Source organism: Lepidochelys kempii, chromosome 2 (assembly GCF_965140285.1).
Source record: "Lepidochelys kempii isolate rLepKem1 chromosome 2, rLepKem1.hap1, whole genome shotgun sequence".
NCBI classification, from domain to species: domain Eukaryota; kingdom Metazoa; phylum Chordata; order Testudines; family Cheloniidae; genus Lepidochelys; species Lepidochelys kempii.
In genome coordinates this window covers 32,491,531-32,508,423 of record NC_136381.1, presented here as the reverse complement: position 1 = coordinate 32,508,423, position 16,893 = coordinate 32,491,531, and the positions used below count along the sequence as shown (strand labels likewise).

General features: G+C 43.6%; 1 protein-coding gene across 3 annotated transcripts in view; it reads right to left on the bottom strand.

Moving 5' to 3' along the window:
- Positions 1–16,893, bottom strand: part of NUDCD1 (NudC domain containing 1) — a 149,761-nt gene that overhangs the window by 87,580 nt on the left and 45,288 nt on the right. For 2 of the 3 annotated variants that reach the window (XM_073330307.2, XM_073330308.2), the window contains exon 3: positions 7,515–7,700. In XM_073330307.2, the coding sequence (XP_073186408.1) occupies positions 7,515–7,700 (186 nt within the window). Of the gene's footprint in view, positions 1–6,779; positions 7,467–7,514; positions 7,701–16,893 lie in introns of those variants that run through there. The other variant, XM_073330309.2, reaches the window with a different exon arrangement.

The window sequence follows — 16,893 nt, the reverse complement described above, 5'->3', positions numbered from 1 at the left end:
AAAAATAATTTTGTGTCAACATTTAAAAGGAGTTAACACGATGACCCCAGGCAGTTATAGGCCTTTCAGCCTGACACTGATCCTAGGCAAAATAATGGAACAGCTGAGAAAGGATTCTTAACAAACAATTAAATAAAGTTAATATAATTAATGCTAATTAACACATTTTATAGAAAATAGATCTTGCCAAACTAACTTGATATTTTAAAATGCGATTAAAAATTTGGTTGATAAAGGGAACAACAAAAAGAAAAGGAGTACTTGTGGCACCTTAGAGACTAACCAATTTATTTAGTCTCTAAGGTGTCACAAGTACTCCTTTTCTTTTTGTGAATACAGACTAACACAGCTGCTACTCTGAAAAGGGAATAACGTCATTATAATATGCTTAGACTTCTATAAATCATTTGCCTTGGTACTGCACAACGACGTTTTGATTAAGAAATGTCCAGAGCAATACAAATCCAACATGGCACACATTAAAAAAATTAAAAATTGCCTGATATGTCTCACAATGTAATTGTAAATGGGGAACCATAAGAACAGACATACTGGGTCAGACTAAAGGTCCATCTAGCCCAGTATCCTGTCTTCCAATAGTGGCCAATGCCAGATGCGTCAGAGGAATGTACAGGACAGGTAATCATCAAGTGATCCATCCCCCGGAGTCAATTCAGCTTCAACAAAGATTAGGGATCCCATCCCTGCCCATCCTGGCTAATAGCCATTGATGGACCGATCCTCCATGAATTTAATCTAGTTCTTTTTTGAACCCTGTTATAGTCTTGGCCTTCACAACATCCTCTGGCAAAGAGTTCCATAAGTTGACTGTGCGTTGTGTGAAGAAGTACTTCCTTTTATTTGTTTTAAACCTGCTGCCTATCATCACTGAGTGGGTAGATTTCTGATTCTTTCTGGCTTTATAACCAATCTGTGCATCAGAGCTCACATTCAAGTGGTGGCTTTTCACTGGAACTATGCTGTCTAGCCCTGGTACAGAGCTCTAAAAAGGCATAGGAAAAATGGATCCTCACACACTTTTTTGAGGTAATCACAAGAGAAGGTTACAGCAATTTCTCAATTCACTCAATCCTCACTATCTGGTTCTGCTGGGTTTGCACATTGTTAGCATCAATGGCGTTCAGCATAAGCCACACTCATAAGATTTTGTTGCAATGGAAAAATCTATGTTGCCAAGAAATGTTCAACAGCCTAATATGTTTTCTTTCTTACTTGAGACACGGCTCATCCACAAATGAATCAACTGGCCCAATCCTTTTCTTCATCCAGATATCTTCCTTTTTGGATATTTCACAAGCTTTAAGAAGTTCCAATTCATCCTCAGATCTGTCTAACATTGAAAGATCTGATATTGATTCAAATCACATTTTTTACTTCTGACTGAAGTATTTCCATTTTTGTCCACATTTTAGTGGAATGAAATTTTGCTTTGACTTTGTTCTCCTCTGACAGTAGTAGTGGATATCTAGGATCAAGCTATATACATAAGAGAAAGATATAATTTTCAAAAACAGATTTTTTTCTTCATTTTTTCATTGAAGCCAGTAACGATTCAGTAAAAGGAGAAGAGACTTTTGATACTTCCAGTTGAAATTCTAACCAAGCACCTTAAGTCACCCATGGTCAGTTGTTCATATTGAAGAATCTTTATCATCACTTTAGCAGGCTTCAATGCAATTGTGATGCCTTCAATGGCACTCCATTCTGTTTTTGTCATATAAAGCTCATGATTTGATGTGGCCAGGTCCTGTCAGAAATCCCAGAGCTCCAAGAGTCACTCAAGTAATAAATTGAGCGCCACCTGGTAGGACAATCTAAGAGTGAGCTTTTTATTTGAATTTTCTGATCACTACCAATATTGTTTGGTTTCTCAGTTTTGTTGTTTGGTTGGTTGTTTTTTGTTTTTTTAAACACAGACATATTGAGCTTTATGAATAAGGTCAGATTGTGCATTCCTTGAATTAGTCTTCAACTGCAAGATGTAGTGTATGGGCAGGACAGTAAACTCCCTTCAATCTTACACCCATGGCCTCAGCAGATATATTAAGTACAGCTTCTTCAACCATATGAATCAAATCATTCTGATCTGGTCCATATCTTCTTTAACATCTTCCTAAAAGAGTAAACTTTGTTTGTTCTTCATTCTGAATTTGTTATTCTGTTTTTCCAGTTTCCTGGTCATCAATCATTATCTTCACTGCTTTCATATTTTTATATATATATTATTATATTATATATTTTACATGGCTTGGGGTGATTTCATACATACCAACCACTTTAACAATCATAGATTTTTAAATATTCAGAGATGTGTCTTTCTTTGATCTCTTTCAATGCTATGGTCCAAAGAACAAATTGTTCCGCAATAACGTATCAAATGTTAATCCCTAAAAGGGATCCGCCAAATTGTGTGGCACAATACACTTTCAATTAAATTAATCATCCCTTGATTTCTTTTTTGATCCCCTCCGGAATGGTTGGTGCTACAGTGGCAATTTTGTCTCGTACACATTCACCGTTCTGTTTAAGTTTCCTCCCCAGGCCTTCCAGTAAGTGGTCAACAATTTTGCAAAATCCTGAATCCTCCATTAGTTTAAATGGTCTTCCATTTACAGTGATTAATTCTAGGCAAACATCCAGTAAGGTAGGTTCATCAATAGTTATTGTAGTTGCCTTAGTTGTGAACACGGAATCCAAAATACTTTGTGTTATAGTAGACTTCTTGATGTGGGTTCACCAGAATTGCATGCATGTTGTCGTCATTTATTATTTTTAGTCTGTAATATTTTTTCTAAAGCAAATGCAACACACTCCTCTGAGTGTGTCTTTCCAGGCTGGCAGCATAGTTGAATGGCACTCCAGTTTCCCAATTTGACAAGCACATTTTTTTAAAAAACACTGTCATATTTGAAGAGCTCTCTTACATGATTAATTCTCAGTTGTTGTAATAAACTATATATTTTTTTTAAATAAACGAATGGCAATAGTGCAGCCCAGTTGCATATTTCCAGTATCTAATCAAGTATGGTTGTGTTTTAGCAAAGTAGTGGCAAGAAGTCTGAGAAGTAGTTCAGAAGGGGGTGATCTTGTGTCATTAACTATCCATGCAAGGTAATTTAACTTGCAAACTTTCACAGAGCTTGTTCTGACTCTGGACTCCTCCTTTCCAAATTCCAAGCTGCTTTTCAGATTATGTGTCCTTACTCCAGAGGTGCACAAAAGTTGTTCTACCATCTGGCTCCCATTACAAAGCTCAGGGCTGCCGGGGAGGAGCGAGTGACCACTATTGCGGCTTCCGTTTCTTTTCCCTCAGAAGTCATTTTTCTGTGGGGAAGCAAAGAAATATGAGGATGATATGAATTCTGTGCCTGCGCAGTGGCACAAAATACCCTCAGGAGTAATTGATCAGAGGTGAAATACTTGCTGAGACTGTCTACAAGCGCATGCTAAGCACCTGGAAAGGAATGTGCAGAGACCGTGACGTAGTTCCAAATACTCTAGTTCCAGCTGACCACCTCTATGCACAGCAGAAGGGATTTTGTCCCCATATGGTTATATTGAAGACTGCTGTAATGTCTGAAATTATCTGGACATGTTGGGATTTTACGAGTGGCAAGAGTATACTGCAGGCTGACCACCATTCATTCCAGGAGATTGATATGCATCCTGGCTTCTCAAGGTGTCCATATGCGTTGTGCTGTGTGAACGCCCATATGGGTTCCCCAGCCTACGAGCGATGCATCTGTGATCACCACCGCATTGGGTGTGGGAGGTAGGAAAAGGACTCCAATGCCCCTATAAAGTCTATGATCTGCGGAGCATTCAGAGTAAACTTTTCAATGTTTATGCAGATACCCAAGAATGCTAGGAGGCAGAGAAAGATAAGGTTGCTGACTAAACCTCCAGACAGGATCCGCCTGTTAAAAACAAGTTGTCCAAGTATGGGAAGGTGGCATAGCCCATTCAACTAATCTGTACAGCCACCACTGTGAAGACCTTTGTAAAGACCGTGGATGCAACTGCCAGACCAAATGGGAGTATCCTAAACTGGTAAAGTTCCTATTCTACCAGAAACCTGAGAAAACTTCTGTGGGATGAGTGAATGTCTGCACAAAAGTAAGCCTCTTTTGTGTTGAGAGCTGCAGACTCTCTTTTTCCAAGGAGGATATTATTGATGTCAAATGTAACCATGCAAAATTTTAATCTGCAAATAAAAATATTTAGCTGGTATAGGTAAAGAATGGGCCTCCAGCCTCCCTTTTTCTTGGGAACTACGAAATAGTTGGAATAGAACTCTTTCTCTTGTTGTTGAGGTGGCACTAACTCCACAGTTCCTCACTTGAGAAGAGATTCCACTTCTGGTTAGAGGATCTCCTTGTGAGTGGTCTCTGAAGGGAGCTCAGAAATGGGGTTTTGGAGGAGGTAGAGAAAAACTTGACAGCATAGCCAAAGTAGAAGATATGTAGTACACACTTGTCCATTGTTGTAGCTCCCCAGTTGTAGGCAAAGTACACTTGTTGGCCACCAAAGCTGACTTTGGAAACTGGTGGGGATTATATCCTTGCAATGGTGTGCAACTCCCAAGCGTCCTGTCACAAGTAACTTTTAGCCAGTAGATGAGGTTGCAAGAAGGATAGCTATCTTCAAGAAGGATGGGGCTTCTAAGATGTTCTCTACCTCGTGGGAACACCCTACACCCCCATGTTCATCCTTATAATATGATTGTGTGATATCTAATGCAAAGTTTGTCATGTCGGGTGTCTTCGGAAGGCCCATAATGTACTTACTGAGCATTGTTGTTATGGTAACATTATAGTAATGTTATAGGTTGTAATTTCATATATATAGTTATGAGGTTGAAAATGTGTCCTCATGGCTTAAAGCAAGCCCAGGCAAAAACTCTCTAAGAGCAGAGTGGCAGTTCACACCTCATTAGGGCAGGGATGGGACAAACCCAGCCCAGCATCACAGGAGCAAAGGACACTGGCCTAGCAACAATAAAGGATCTGTGTGACTCTTGAGTGAGTCACCCCCCCATTCCTTTGGTCAGTTTGGGACTGTGATGAGGTAATGCTCACCTGATTCTGAAAGGGTGAGGGGACAAAGTCAAGAGGGAAGAAAGAACATGATAAAAGTGAGAGACATTTGCCGTGCTCTTCCTCTCTTCCACCTCCATCTACAGACATCACCACCAAGCGACTGAAGTGCTGATCAAATGGGAGAGCCTGGCTGAAGAGCAACCAGTCAGTCTGTAGTGAGAAGCATCTAAGTTTGTATGAGCACCGAAAGTGTTAAGATCAGCTCAGAATGCGTTTTGCATTTATTTCATTGTGACTAAATTTGACTTGTTATATTTTGACTTGTAATCACTTACAATCTATCTTTTTCGTTAATAAGTCTGTTTGTTTATTCTACCTGAAACAGTGCGTTTGGTTTGAAGCGTGTCAGACACACCCCTTGGGATAACAAGCCTGGTACATATCAATTTGTTGAACTGACAAACTCATATAAGCTTGCAGCGTCCAGCAGGCATAACTGGACATTGCTAGGGTTGTGTCTGGGCCCAGAGATATTGGCTAGTGTCATTCAGTTGCACAATCCAAGGAGCAGCTTACATGCCAGAGGCTGTGCGTTAACAGCTCAGGATTGAGGGACCTCACAGGAGAGCAGGGTAAGGCTGGCTCCCAGAGTCAAGGATTGGAGTGACCTAGCAGATCACTGGTCCAGATAACACCAGAGGGGAACATCACAGCTGCATACCTTGGTCTCTGCACTGTTTGGTGCTTATGGGGCAGTTCAAATGATTGTTGGTGGTAGAAAGGCTATGGAAGAGGCTGTGGCTTATATATCTGTTCATGGTGCTTCCTCTTTGGGGCTGGAGTATAAATGCCCAAGGTGTGGAGGAATGTCTTGGAAACTTAGTAAGTGCAAAAGTTAGCTTGTTTTCTTGTTAAAGAGATTGGTTTCACCGAAGTGCAAATCCTCAGTAGTGTTCTGGACCTTCCTGGGAAACTGAAGAGGGAAGCAGTGACTCTTGATGCATTACTGCTGCGGTCACTATAGATCAGCATGCAGTGAAGTTTATCTGCAAGTCTACCTTCCTCAACAAGGGCTGGGAATTAAATTCCCCCAGCAGGACAGGACCCATTATTGAACTTCAAATAGTTCATAAAATTGTATTTTGCTTACATAGCCTGGTAGTTAAAGACTCTGAACTGGAAGCTGGTGAATGTGAATATCTTCTTCCCCAGAAGATCAAGGTATTTAGCTCCCTTGTCTGAGTGGGTGGTCTTAGGACGTTGCTGCCTGGATCCCTCTGTGGCTGCTTGTACTACTCGTGAGTTGGGGAGGGCAGGGTGGGTGAACAAGAATTCTGCCCCTTTTGCAGGCACAAAGTTGCACTTCTCAGCCCTTTTAGAGGTAGGGGTACATGTTGCCAATGTATGCCATACCACTTTAGCTAGTATCATAATGGCCTCATTCACTGGAAGAGGTACCCAAAATTGTTCAGTGCGCTGCAGGACATCCAAGAGTATCTTGAACTTCTTCTAATAGAATCTGAAGTTTTACCATCACCCTCTGCAACAGTTCTTGATACTGGTACTCCAGCTGGTGCTCTAAAAGGAAGAACCTGCTATGGGATAAAAACAGCGTGCTGACAAAACACTGCTAGCTCTTCTCTCCCTGCCTGTGGGGCCCCCCGCCACACAGGTGTCCTGACCCTAGAGGCTTCCTCCCAGGCCTTGGTCTTGACTTACTGGGAATTCAGCCTGCATGTCCTTGCCAACGAAAGCCGAAGGGGGGGGGGGGGGGACGACACACACCAGCCAGTGTGACACACATCTTTTGGTGGAGTCTTCAGGAAACAGGTAAGAAAGCTGCAGGAGGAGCTGGATCGTCTGTGTAGCATCAGGGAATGCAAGGACTTTATCAACTGGACACAGGATGCCAACCAACTACAGATCTGCTCAGGGTCTAACCTCCCCAAATGGGTGTCCACATGCTGCCCTTGAAAGAAGGTTAAGATATAACTTTATCATAGTTCATAATTTATAAGTACCTACATGGGGAACAAAAAAAAAATTGATAAAGGACTTTTTAATTGCACAGATAAAAAGTGTAACACGATCCAATGGCTAGATATTGAAGCTAGACAAATTCAGAATGGAAGTAATGCACAAATTTTTAACAGTGAGTAATTTACTACTGAAATAACTTACTGCGGGTTGTGGTGGATTCTCCAAAACTGGCAATTTTTAAAACAAAATTGGATGTTTTTCTAAAATACATGCTCTAGTTCAAACAGGAACTAACTCAGGCAACTTCTGTGGGCTGTATTATGCAGGTAGTCAGACTAGATGACAGTGGTCCCTTCTGAGCTTATAAATGTATGAACTACTCTGAAAAGTGTGCAGCCCTTTGCAAGATTGAATCCTAAAACAGGAATACTATGAGAACGACACTTATAAAACTAATATTTTAGCAAAACTTACCTCCCACTTTTCAGATGCAGCATCTCCACGTTTGCCCGTTTTAATAAGATACAATCTTCCTGTTCCATCTGAAATGGTAACCCAGGTAGAAGACGAAAAGTGTATTGATGCACAAAGGCGATTATCACAAGCTGTCAAGTCTGTAGGTAGCCTGAATACTTCTCTTGGCTTTCGAAGGGCAGTGTCCTATAAGCAAAAAGCAATGAGATGTTGGCAGAATTAGATATGAATAAAGCACTTCATGAATAGCTGTTTTATTACACCCAATTTTATTACACCTGTTGACCGGCTTCTCTACTAAAAACCACTGATAAATCAAAATATATCCACATTTCAAATTTAACTGTATGGTACAGCACAAGCTAATTCTATTTTATAGCTAGCTCTTACATCTGTCACCACGAAAATGCTAAATATTTTATATTAAACATTATCTTTCATCTTAAAGCACTTTACAAACTGAAATAGACATATAGTACAAACACAGGAACACTTCATCTAAGATGAAGCCATTTCCATGTTTCAGTTCTCAGTAACATTAGACTGTTTAGGACTGAACTGACCACATTTACCTAAAGCTGCAGAAACATTTTAGTTAGAATATAACAGCCCAAGTTGGAATTTAACCAGAAGTGTGAAAGTTAACATCTCTATTCTCATAAGAAGTGCTAGGGGATAGAATCACAGAAATATAGAAGTTATCAAGTCTAGTCCTCTGTGCTGATACTTAATGATCAAGAAGGGATCAGACTTCAAATGAGTCCCAAAAATCTCCTTTATGTGCAGACCTAACAAACAGAGTGGACACAGCTGTTCCAAATATTATACAGTACTATCAAGCCTGCCTGCTCAAAGCAACAGTGAATTGTGGGTACTCTACTTCATCCAGACACTAGGTCTTTATTGAAAGAAAAATAATTGGAACTGTAAATACTGAAAGGTTACTCTGGATTAATATTGGCTATATAGCTGTATTTCAAGTGTGTTTGTTCCCAGGGTAACACCCAAGGTAGTTTACATCCAGTCTAGTGAATGGACTACTCAAGCTTGATGACCCAATAAAGACCCTTAGCCCTAGTCTACACTACGAGTTTAGGTTGAATTTAGCAGCGTTAGGTAGATTTAAGCCTGCACCTGTCCACGTGACCAAGACTGTTTTGTCGACTTAAAGGGCTCTTAAAATCAATTTCTGTACTCCTCTCTGGAGAGGGGAGTAGCGCTAAAATTGACCTCGCTGGGTCAAATTTGGGGTAGTGCGGATGCAATTCGATGGTATTGGCCTCCGGGAGCTATTCCAGAGTGCTCCATTGTGAACATTCTGGACGGCACTCTCAAATAAGATGCACTGGCCAGGTAGACAGGAAAAGCCCCGGGAACTTTTGAATTTCATTTCCTGTTTGGACCGCATGACGAGCTGATCAGCACAGGTGACCATGCAGAGCTCATCAGCACAGGTGACCACGTAGTCCCAGAATCGCAAAAGAGCTCCAGCATGGACCGAATGGGACACACTGGATCTGATCGCTGTATGGGGAAAAGAATCCGTGCAGGCAGAACTCCCTTCCAAAAGATGAAATGCCAATATATTTGCCAAAATCTCCAAGGGCATGATGGACAGAGGCTACAACAGGGACATATATCAGTGCTGCATGAAAGTTAAGGAGCTGAGGCAAGCCTAACAAAAAACAAAGGATGCAAACGGTCGCTCGGGGTCAGAGCCACATACATGCCGCTTCTATGATAAGCTGCATGGAATTCTAGGGAGCGCTCCTACCACTACCCCACCACTGTCAGTGGACACCTGCAAGGGGAGAGTCTCATGCAACAGGGATGAGGATTTTGTGGATGAGGAAGATGAGAAGAGCGCACAGCAGGCAAGTGGAGAATCCCTTCTCCCCGGCAGCCAGGAACTGTTCATCACCCTGGAGCCAATACCCTCCCAACCCTCCCAAGGCAGGCTCCCAGACCATGAAGCCAGAGAAGGCACCTCTGGTGAGTGTACCTTTGTAAATATAATATAGGGTTTAAAAGCAAGCGTGTTTAATGATTAATTTGCCCTCAAGACACGGGATTCATTTGCAGCCAATATAACTACTGGAAAAGTCTGTTAACGTGTCTGGGGGTGGAGCGGAAATCCTCCAGGGACATCTCCATGAAGCTCTCCTGGAGGTACTTTATAAGCCTTTGCAGAAGGTTTCTGGGGAGGTCAGCCTTATTCCGTCCTCCATGGTACGACACTTTTACCACGCCAAGCCAGTAGCAAGTAGTCTAAAATCATTGTAGAACAAAGCATTGCAGCAAATGGGCCTGGGCTTTGGTGGCATTCAAGCAACATCCATTATTTATCTCTTTGTGTTCACCTCAGGAGAGATATATCATTCATGGTCACCTGGTTCAAATACGGGAAATTTGTTTAAGGTGACATTTAGAGGTGCCCATTCCTGCTAGGCTATTTGCCTTTGGCTGAAAAGAAATCATCCCCGCTGTTAGCCACGCTAAGGGGGGAGGCCCGTTCATGCTGAGCTGTTTGTGTTTGTCTGACAGGGATCTTCCCTGATACCAGCCACGTGGGGGGTGGGCGGGGGTTGTGCTGCACATTCACCCTAAAACTGCAGCCCCTCCTTTTAAATGGCCAACCCAACAGGCTTTGATTAGTATGGGAAAGGAGGGTGCTGCTGTTTGAAACAGTTCCCACATGTTATGAAGGTTGAAGAAGCTGAAACCCTTTGCCTTACCATGGCTGCCTGTAAGCAGAATTCTGTTGCCCAGCCGAGCAACCAAACCGGGAGGCACCCAATGTAAGAGGTAAAATGAGACCTTGTCCCAAAAGCACATGTGCTATGTAATGTGAATCGCTTGATTCAGTTTGAAATAGTCTTCCCTTTGTTCTCTAAAATGTATCTTTTTAAATACTACTCTCTCTTTTTTTCCTCCTGCAGCTGCAAATGTTTCTACACTCCCCCTATCATCTCCATCCCAGAGTCTAGCGCAGATTAGAAGGTGAAAAAAATGCACTCGCAATGAAATGTTCTCAGAGCTCATGCAGTCCTCCCGCACTGAAAGAGCTCAGCAGAATGCATGGAGGCAAACAATGGCAGAGACCAGGAAAGTGTTAAATGAACGCCATGAGAGGAGGGAGGAGTGCGATGAGTGGAGGGAAGATGCAATGCTGAGTCTAATGGGGGAGCAAACTGACATGCTCAGGCATCTGGTGGAGCTGCAGGAAAGGCAGCAGAAGCACAGACCACCACTACAGCTCCTGTATAACTGCCTGCCCTCCTCCCCAAGTTCCATATCCTCCTCACCCAGATGCCCAAGAACGCGGGGGGGGGGGGGGGGGTACTGGGACAGGGATGGCTACGGGCACCCAGCCGCTCCACCCCAGAAGATTGCACAAGCAACAGAAGGCTGGCATTCAATAAGTTTTGAACTATAGTGTGGCCTTGTCATTATAGAATATCAGGGTTGGAAGGGACCTCAGAAGGTCATTTAGTCCAACCCACTGCAGGACCAATCCCCAATTAAATCATCCCAGCCAGGGCTTTGTCAAGCCTGACCTTCCCTCCTCCCCTCATCCACCACCCCACCCGGTGCGTCCCTCCTCACCTACCCCTCCCAGGCTACCTGCGACTTTTCCCCCTATTTGTGTGATGAATTAATAAAGAATGCATGATTTTGAAACAATAATGACTTTATTGCCTCTGAAAGCGGTGATCAAGGCGGGGGTGGGGGGGGGGAGGTCAGTTAGCTTACAGGGAAGTAGAGTCAACCAAGGAGGCAGGTTTTCATCAAGGAGAAACAAACAGAACTGTGTCACACCATAGCCTGGCCAGCCATGAAACTGGTTTTCAAAGCTTCTCTGATGCGCACTGCCTCCTGTGCTTTTCTAACCACCCTGGTGTCTGGCTGTGGGTAACCAGCGGCCAGGCGATTTGCCTCAACCTCCCACCCCACCATAAACGTCTACCCCTTACTCGCACAGATATTGTGGAGCACACAGCAAGCAGCAATAACAATGGGAATATTGGTTTCGCTGGGGTCTAACCTAGTCAGTAAACTGTGCCAGCGAGCTTTTAAACACCCAAATGCACATTCTACCACCATTCTGCACTTGTTCCACTATAGACTGAGCTACTCCTGACTACTGTCCAGGGTGCCTGTGTATGGCTTCATAAGCCATGGCATTAAGGGGTAGGCTGGGTCACCAAGGGTAACTATAGGCATTTCAACATCCCCAACAGCAATCTTCTGGTTTGGGAAGTAAGTTCCTTCCTGCAGCTGTTCAAACAGAGCAGAGTTCCCGAAGATGCGAGCATCATGCACCTTTCCCGGCCATCCCACGTTGATGTCGGTGAAACGTCTCTTGTGATCCACCAGTGCTTGCAGCACCATTGAAAAGTACCCCTTGATGTTTACATACTGGCTGCCAAGGTGGTCTGTTCCCAAGATAGGGATATGTGTGCCGTCTATCGCCCCACCACAGTTAGGGAACCCCATTGCAGCACAGCCATCCACTATGACCTGCACATTTCCCAGAGTCACTACCCTTGATAGCAGCAGCTCACTGATTGTGTTGGCTACTTGGATCACAGCAGCCCCCACAGTAGATTTACCCACTCCAAATACTGCAGGATAATGCATGAGGTGTTTGCAATGCTCACAATAGCAGCAGTGAACTGAGCGGGCTTCATGCTTGCTGTGGTATGGCATCCGTAGGAGAGCAGAGTTGCAGCGGAAGCACAGGATGACAACTGATGCCACGAGAATAGATATTTATACCGAACGACGAGAGGACTTGGGAGGTGGATTCATGGCACCAGGAGAGCAGAGTTGCAGCGGAAGCGGTGGAGGACAACGGTTAGCACTGCGCATGTTTCCCAAGGAAGAACACAAGCACATGACAGACAACATGGAGAAATTAGCTATTGAGACAAGAGCAGCAGAGCAGAGTTGCTGCAGAAGCGGTGGAGGACGACAGTTAGCAGTCCTACTGCACCGTCTGCTGACAGCAGTATGGTGTCTGCATGGGAAAAAAAGGCGCAAAACAATGATCTGCTGTTGCTTTCATGGAGGGAGGGGCGACTGATGATATGTTCCCAAAACCACGCACGACAATGTCTTTGTCCCATCAGGCACTGGGAGCTCAACCCAGAATTCCAATGGGGAGCGGAGACTGTGGGAACTGTGTGATAGCCACCCACAGTGCAATGCTCCGAAAGTCGATGCTAGCCACAGTACTGTGGACGCACTCCACTGACTTAATGCACTTAGTGTGGACATATGCAATCGACTGTATAAAATTGATTTCTAAAAACAGACTGCTATAAGATCGACCTAATTTTGTAGCGTAGACATACTCTTAGTTCTCACAATGGGCCATAGAAGAGACTCATTTTGCCCAGATGTCTCTTCCTGCAGCCTCCTCAGATTGGTAGCAGTGTGATTATTGGTTAAGATCTCAAGTCATATATTACCTGTCTACATGACTGATCTCTTCAGATTAGAAGGATCCTATATGTGATTAAATTGGTTTTCAAAAACTACTCCTCCTTCATTGCCTGTTTTTGCCTACACTGGTCTACTTGTCTAGACATAGAATACCACTGCCTCAGTTGAAACTGAGGTCAAAACTTTGCTCTTTTGATGGATGGTTTATACAGCAATTTCAACACTGCCTTGGAACCTTTTAACCTATGTAATGTTTCATCAGTCTTCAGGACACTAAAGCACAGCCTTCGAAGGGGAGATCTTCAATATCTTTTGTACTTCCACAGGAATCCCCAATTGGTGCCACAACAAGCAGCTCATGGTTACTGCCATCACTGACTTTGGTAGTTGAGTCTATAACAACATCCAGGTAAGTCTGCAGAGCATACTTTACAACCCATCAACCCTTCACCAGGAGGAACTGGAACTCGCCTCTGAAGTCTTCAGGCAGTTTACTGATGAACCTGGACTTAGCATCCTAGTTATAACGGGTCAAAGGGCCTGATGGTGAGTTATGCAGAGCTATAAACCTTCAGCTTAATAAACCTTTCTACCAAAAATATTTAATTTGTTTGCATCTTTTCTTTCGGGTGTAGCTTTTGCTCTATCTTGGCAAAGTCTTTCATTTACTGCTAACAATCCAAGGAGCCTGGTGGGGTTCTGACAGAGCTGTTTGAACCCATGTAATGGAACCTAGTACTTGTATTCTGTACACTTCGCCACAGGCACGATAGATGATGGAATTTCCCATTAGGCTTTAATAGGTTACATAATTGACTTATTTATAGGGAGGACAACTTTCCCTCTTGAGGCAGGGGGTAAAATGTCTGAGTTTGTGAGGTTTTTCTCCTCCACAAGCTCCATTTGTATACCAAGGGACATAACCATCCTTTTCAGGAGTTTTTAAAGGACTTAAAATCATTAGGTGTGTTCGGTACCAGAGCCTTGAATGGTGACAAGGATGAAGCATTCAGAGGCAGCAGGCTAGGACCATCTTGAAGATGGTCTTGAACTGTCAATGTAGAAGACAATAGCTAATACAGGCAGTGGGCAGACCTTGTCTTTGGTGCCCAGCAGAAGCTCGTTACCAACACCAAGTGGTCTGTCATTATCATCTGGTGAAATCTCCCTCTTTGACGGGCATGTTTCTGTAATGCACTGGTTGCTCAGTACTGATTTTGAACAGTCCATTGGTATCAGATGGGGAAACTTCCCTTCTTGGGGATGTCTTTCAGAAGTGCAGCAGAGACAAGGACCTGGACATTGATGGCATCTCCAGAAAGGCCAATGGTGAGGCTGGTATTTCATTAGCTGTGTGAGTGACTGTCTGAACAGGCAGTAAAGGGACTAGGCCATCCTGTCCAAAGATTTTCAAGCATCTGTGTCTCTGGCCTTCCCTTGTTGTATTTTCTCAGCTCCAGAGTTAGCAGGAGGATGTCTGAATTGATTTGGAATGATCAATGGCTCAGAGATGAGAAGGTAATTCTACCCAACCTTGACCTGAATATTAATTATATTGAAACAGTAGAACTTTGGAAGTCTAATTCTGTAATACCACATGCATGGAAATGCAATGGCAAGATTAGAAAATGCACGATCAATTGACTGGGCTTCTTCACACCTTAGATCTTGCTAAATGACTACATGACAAATTCACCACACAGCTCGGCACAACCAGCAACTTTGATTTGAAACTGAACCAAGGGCTGGGATAGCTGACTAAAACAAAGTACTTTGGCAGTTTTATGTGAAGAAGTTTGTCACAGCCTCTGACTCTAACCAGTACAGTTTTCCAGCATTTTGCACATTTTAAATAATAACAACAGGAAGCATCTATGTTGTTTATGACAAATTAGCAAGTTATTATGGTTGCACATTATACTGTGCCTGGTTTTAAAAATTGGTGAAAACTAGCTCATTGACAAATGGGGGTGGGGGAGGACAGGACTGTATACTCCATCAGTATACAGAATTTGAGAAGACTCTTAGCATAATAGGAAATCGCAATGAGTAAATTTCTAAAAATCTTGAGAAATTATAAAATTGGCTCTTGTTGCCTCACAGTGCAGCCATCGCTTTACAACAATTGACCATGTGGTACAAGGTGCTATACCACATGCAACCACTGGCCCTCTAGCCTAATATCCTGCTTCTGCCAGTGCATGAAATGATGCACAATGTACCATCAGGCTGCACTGTACTATTTATGGTGGGGTGTTAAAAGCGATTTCCTTCCTTACCCTTGCAAGGAATTAGTTTACACCCTGAAGCATAACAGTTATTAGTGGCTTAGCTTACACTCCTATAGGTCATAAATTTGTCAGCTATTTTAATAAAACTTCCACATACAGTCATTGGCTTGCTAACCACCTGGGGAAGGATTTTCCATAGAAGTAGAAAGATAGTGTCAGGTGAAGGGGGAGAAAGAGACCTGCATGCAGGGAGGAGAGAAGTCTGGCAACAGCAAGCAGAGTTGAGCCACTAAAAGGACCACAAAAGAAATAATGAAGTGAATTTACCCATGACTCAGAATGTTAGTCCCAACCGTATGTCAGTCCTTAGCCAAACTGATCCCTAGTCAAGCATATGGACCCATTCCTGGGGAGAACTAGCAAACGTTTATTTTTCCTAATGAAGGCCTTATCAATACTGCAGAAATGTGTCATGCTAACTGCCGCTCGGTTCCCTGACACATCTGCAATACACCTCATGTCCACATATAGAGTTACTCCCAACAATGCACAGCTGTTCATACTGCTATTCGGATTAGATTGGCTTCTAACCACCACATGGTTCTCTGCTGTGCCAAATTCCAATAATGCAGTGTCATTATGGATGGGTAACGCTGAAATAATAGTCCCTCTGGTGCAAATAAATTCCCCCAGTACTAGCCCATAGTGCACAGGTCACTGATTAGCTGGTCTATCTGGCCCGTTTTCTGAACTCCACTGCACAGCGGTCATGGTTTCTAGAAGCTACTTAACTGAGCACATACCACTGCGCACACTGTGTGCTGTTTCCCCAGAAATCAATTTCTTTGGATAGCATGTCTTCGCAGTAGCATTCTTATGACTGTGCTGCCAGCTGATCTGAAGTGGATATGTGGGCACTGATGGCCACCTGGATAGATGAGGCAAGTCAGGCACAGTTGAACTCAGGCATTGGGAATACGTGAATGTATGGCTGGTATAGCAGCAGACACCAGTTGTGTCTACACCAGGACTCCAGTCTTTCAACCTGTTCTTGTTGGCACAACTTCAATGAGAGGGGAAATGGTTCCTGGAGGATGCCCTGGAATCTCTGAAGTGGGAAAGGTAGGAATCCATTTCACATTCTCAGGACTCTGTAAGTAAGGGTGGTGCAATGCCGAGATCAAGACTGTGATTTATGATGGGACATACTGGTGGCAACATCAGGGCCTTCCTGGCTATCAGTATCAGTGGCCATCAGTACCATGGTGATCTTGGAGCTGGCATTAGGGGATCGAGGGAAGCAATATTGAGCTTGAAGTCACAAGTGCCATAACACATACAGATATTGGCACCATGTACAACTGCCCCAGCAGGACACTGTTGGTCTGGATGATCAGCAAGGGCAGTACCAAAAAGCTCAGAAGATCTTTTCCAGCTGAATAAGCCTCCAGAGTGGTCTGTAATGCAAGGGGTCTCTGCCCCACTGTGAAAAGGGTCGATAGCTCCACTGTTTGTGTCAAGGAAGTAGCTGGCCTAACAGTCTTGGAACAGGTACCAGAGACAACGACTCAGCTCTAAAAGAGTCACCAGGTTGTGGTACTGGGAAGCGGCAGGCTGAAGGGTGCTATCTTCGGTATCGGAATGGCTAACTTCTGTAGCAGAGGAGTCCCATACCAAGGATTCTGATGATCTCCAAGCTA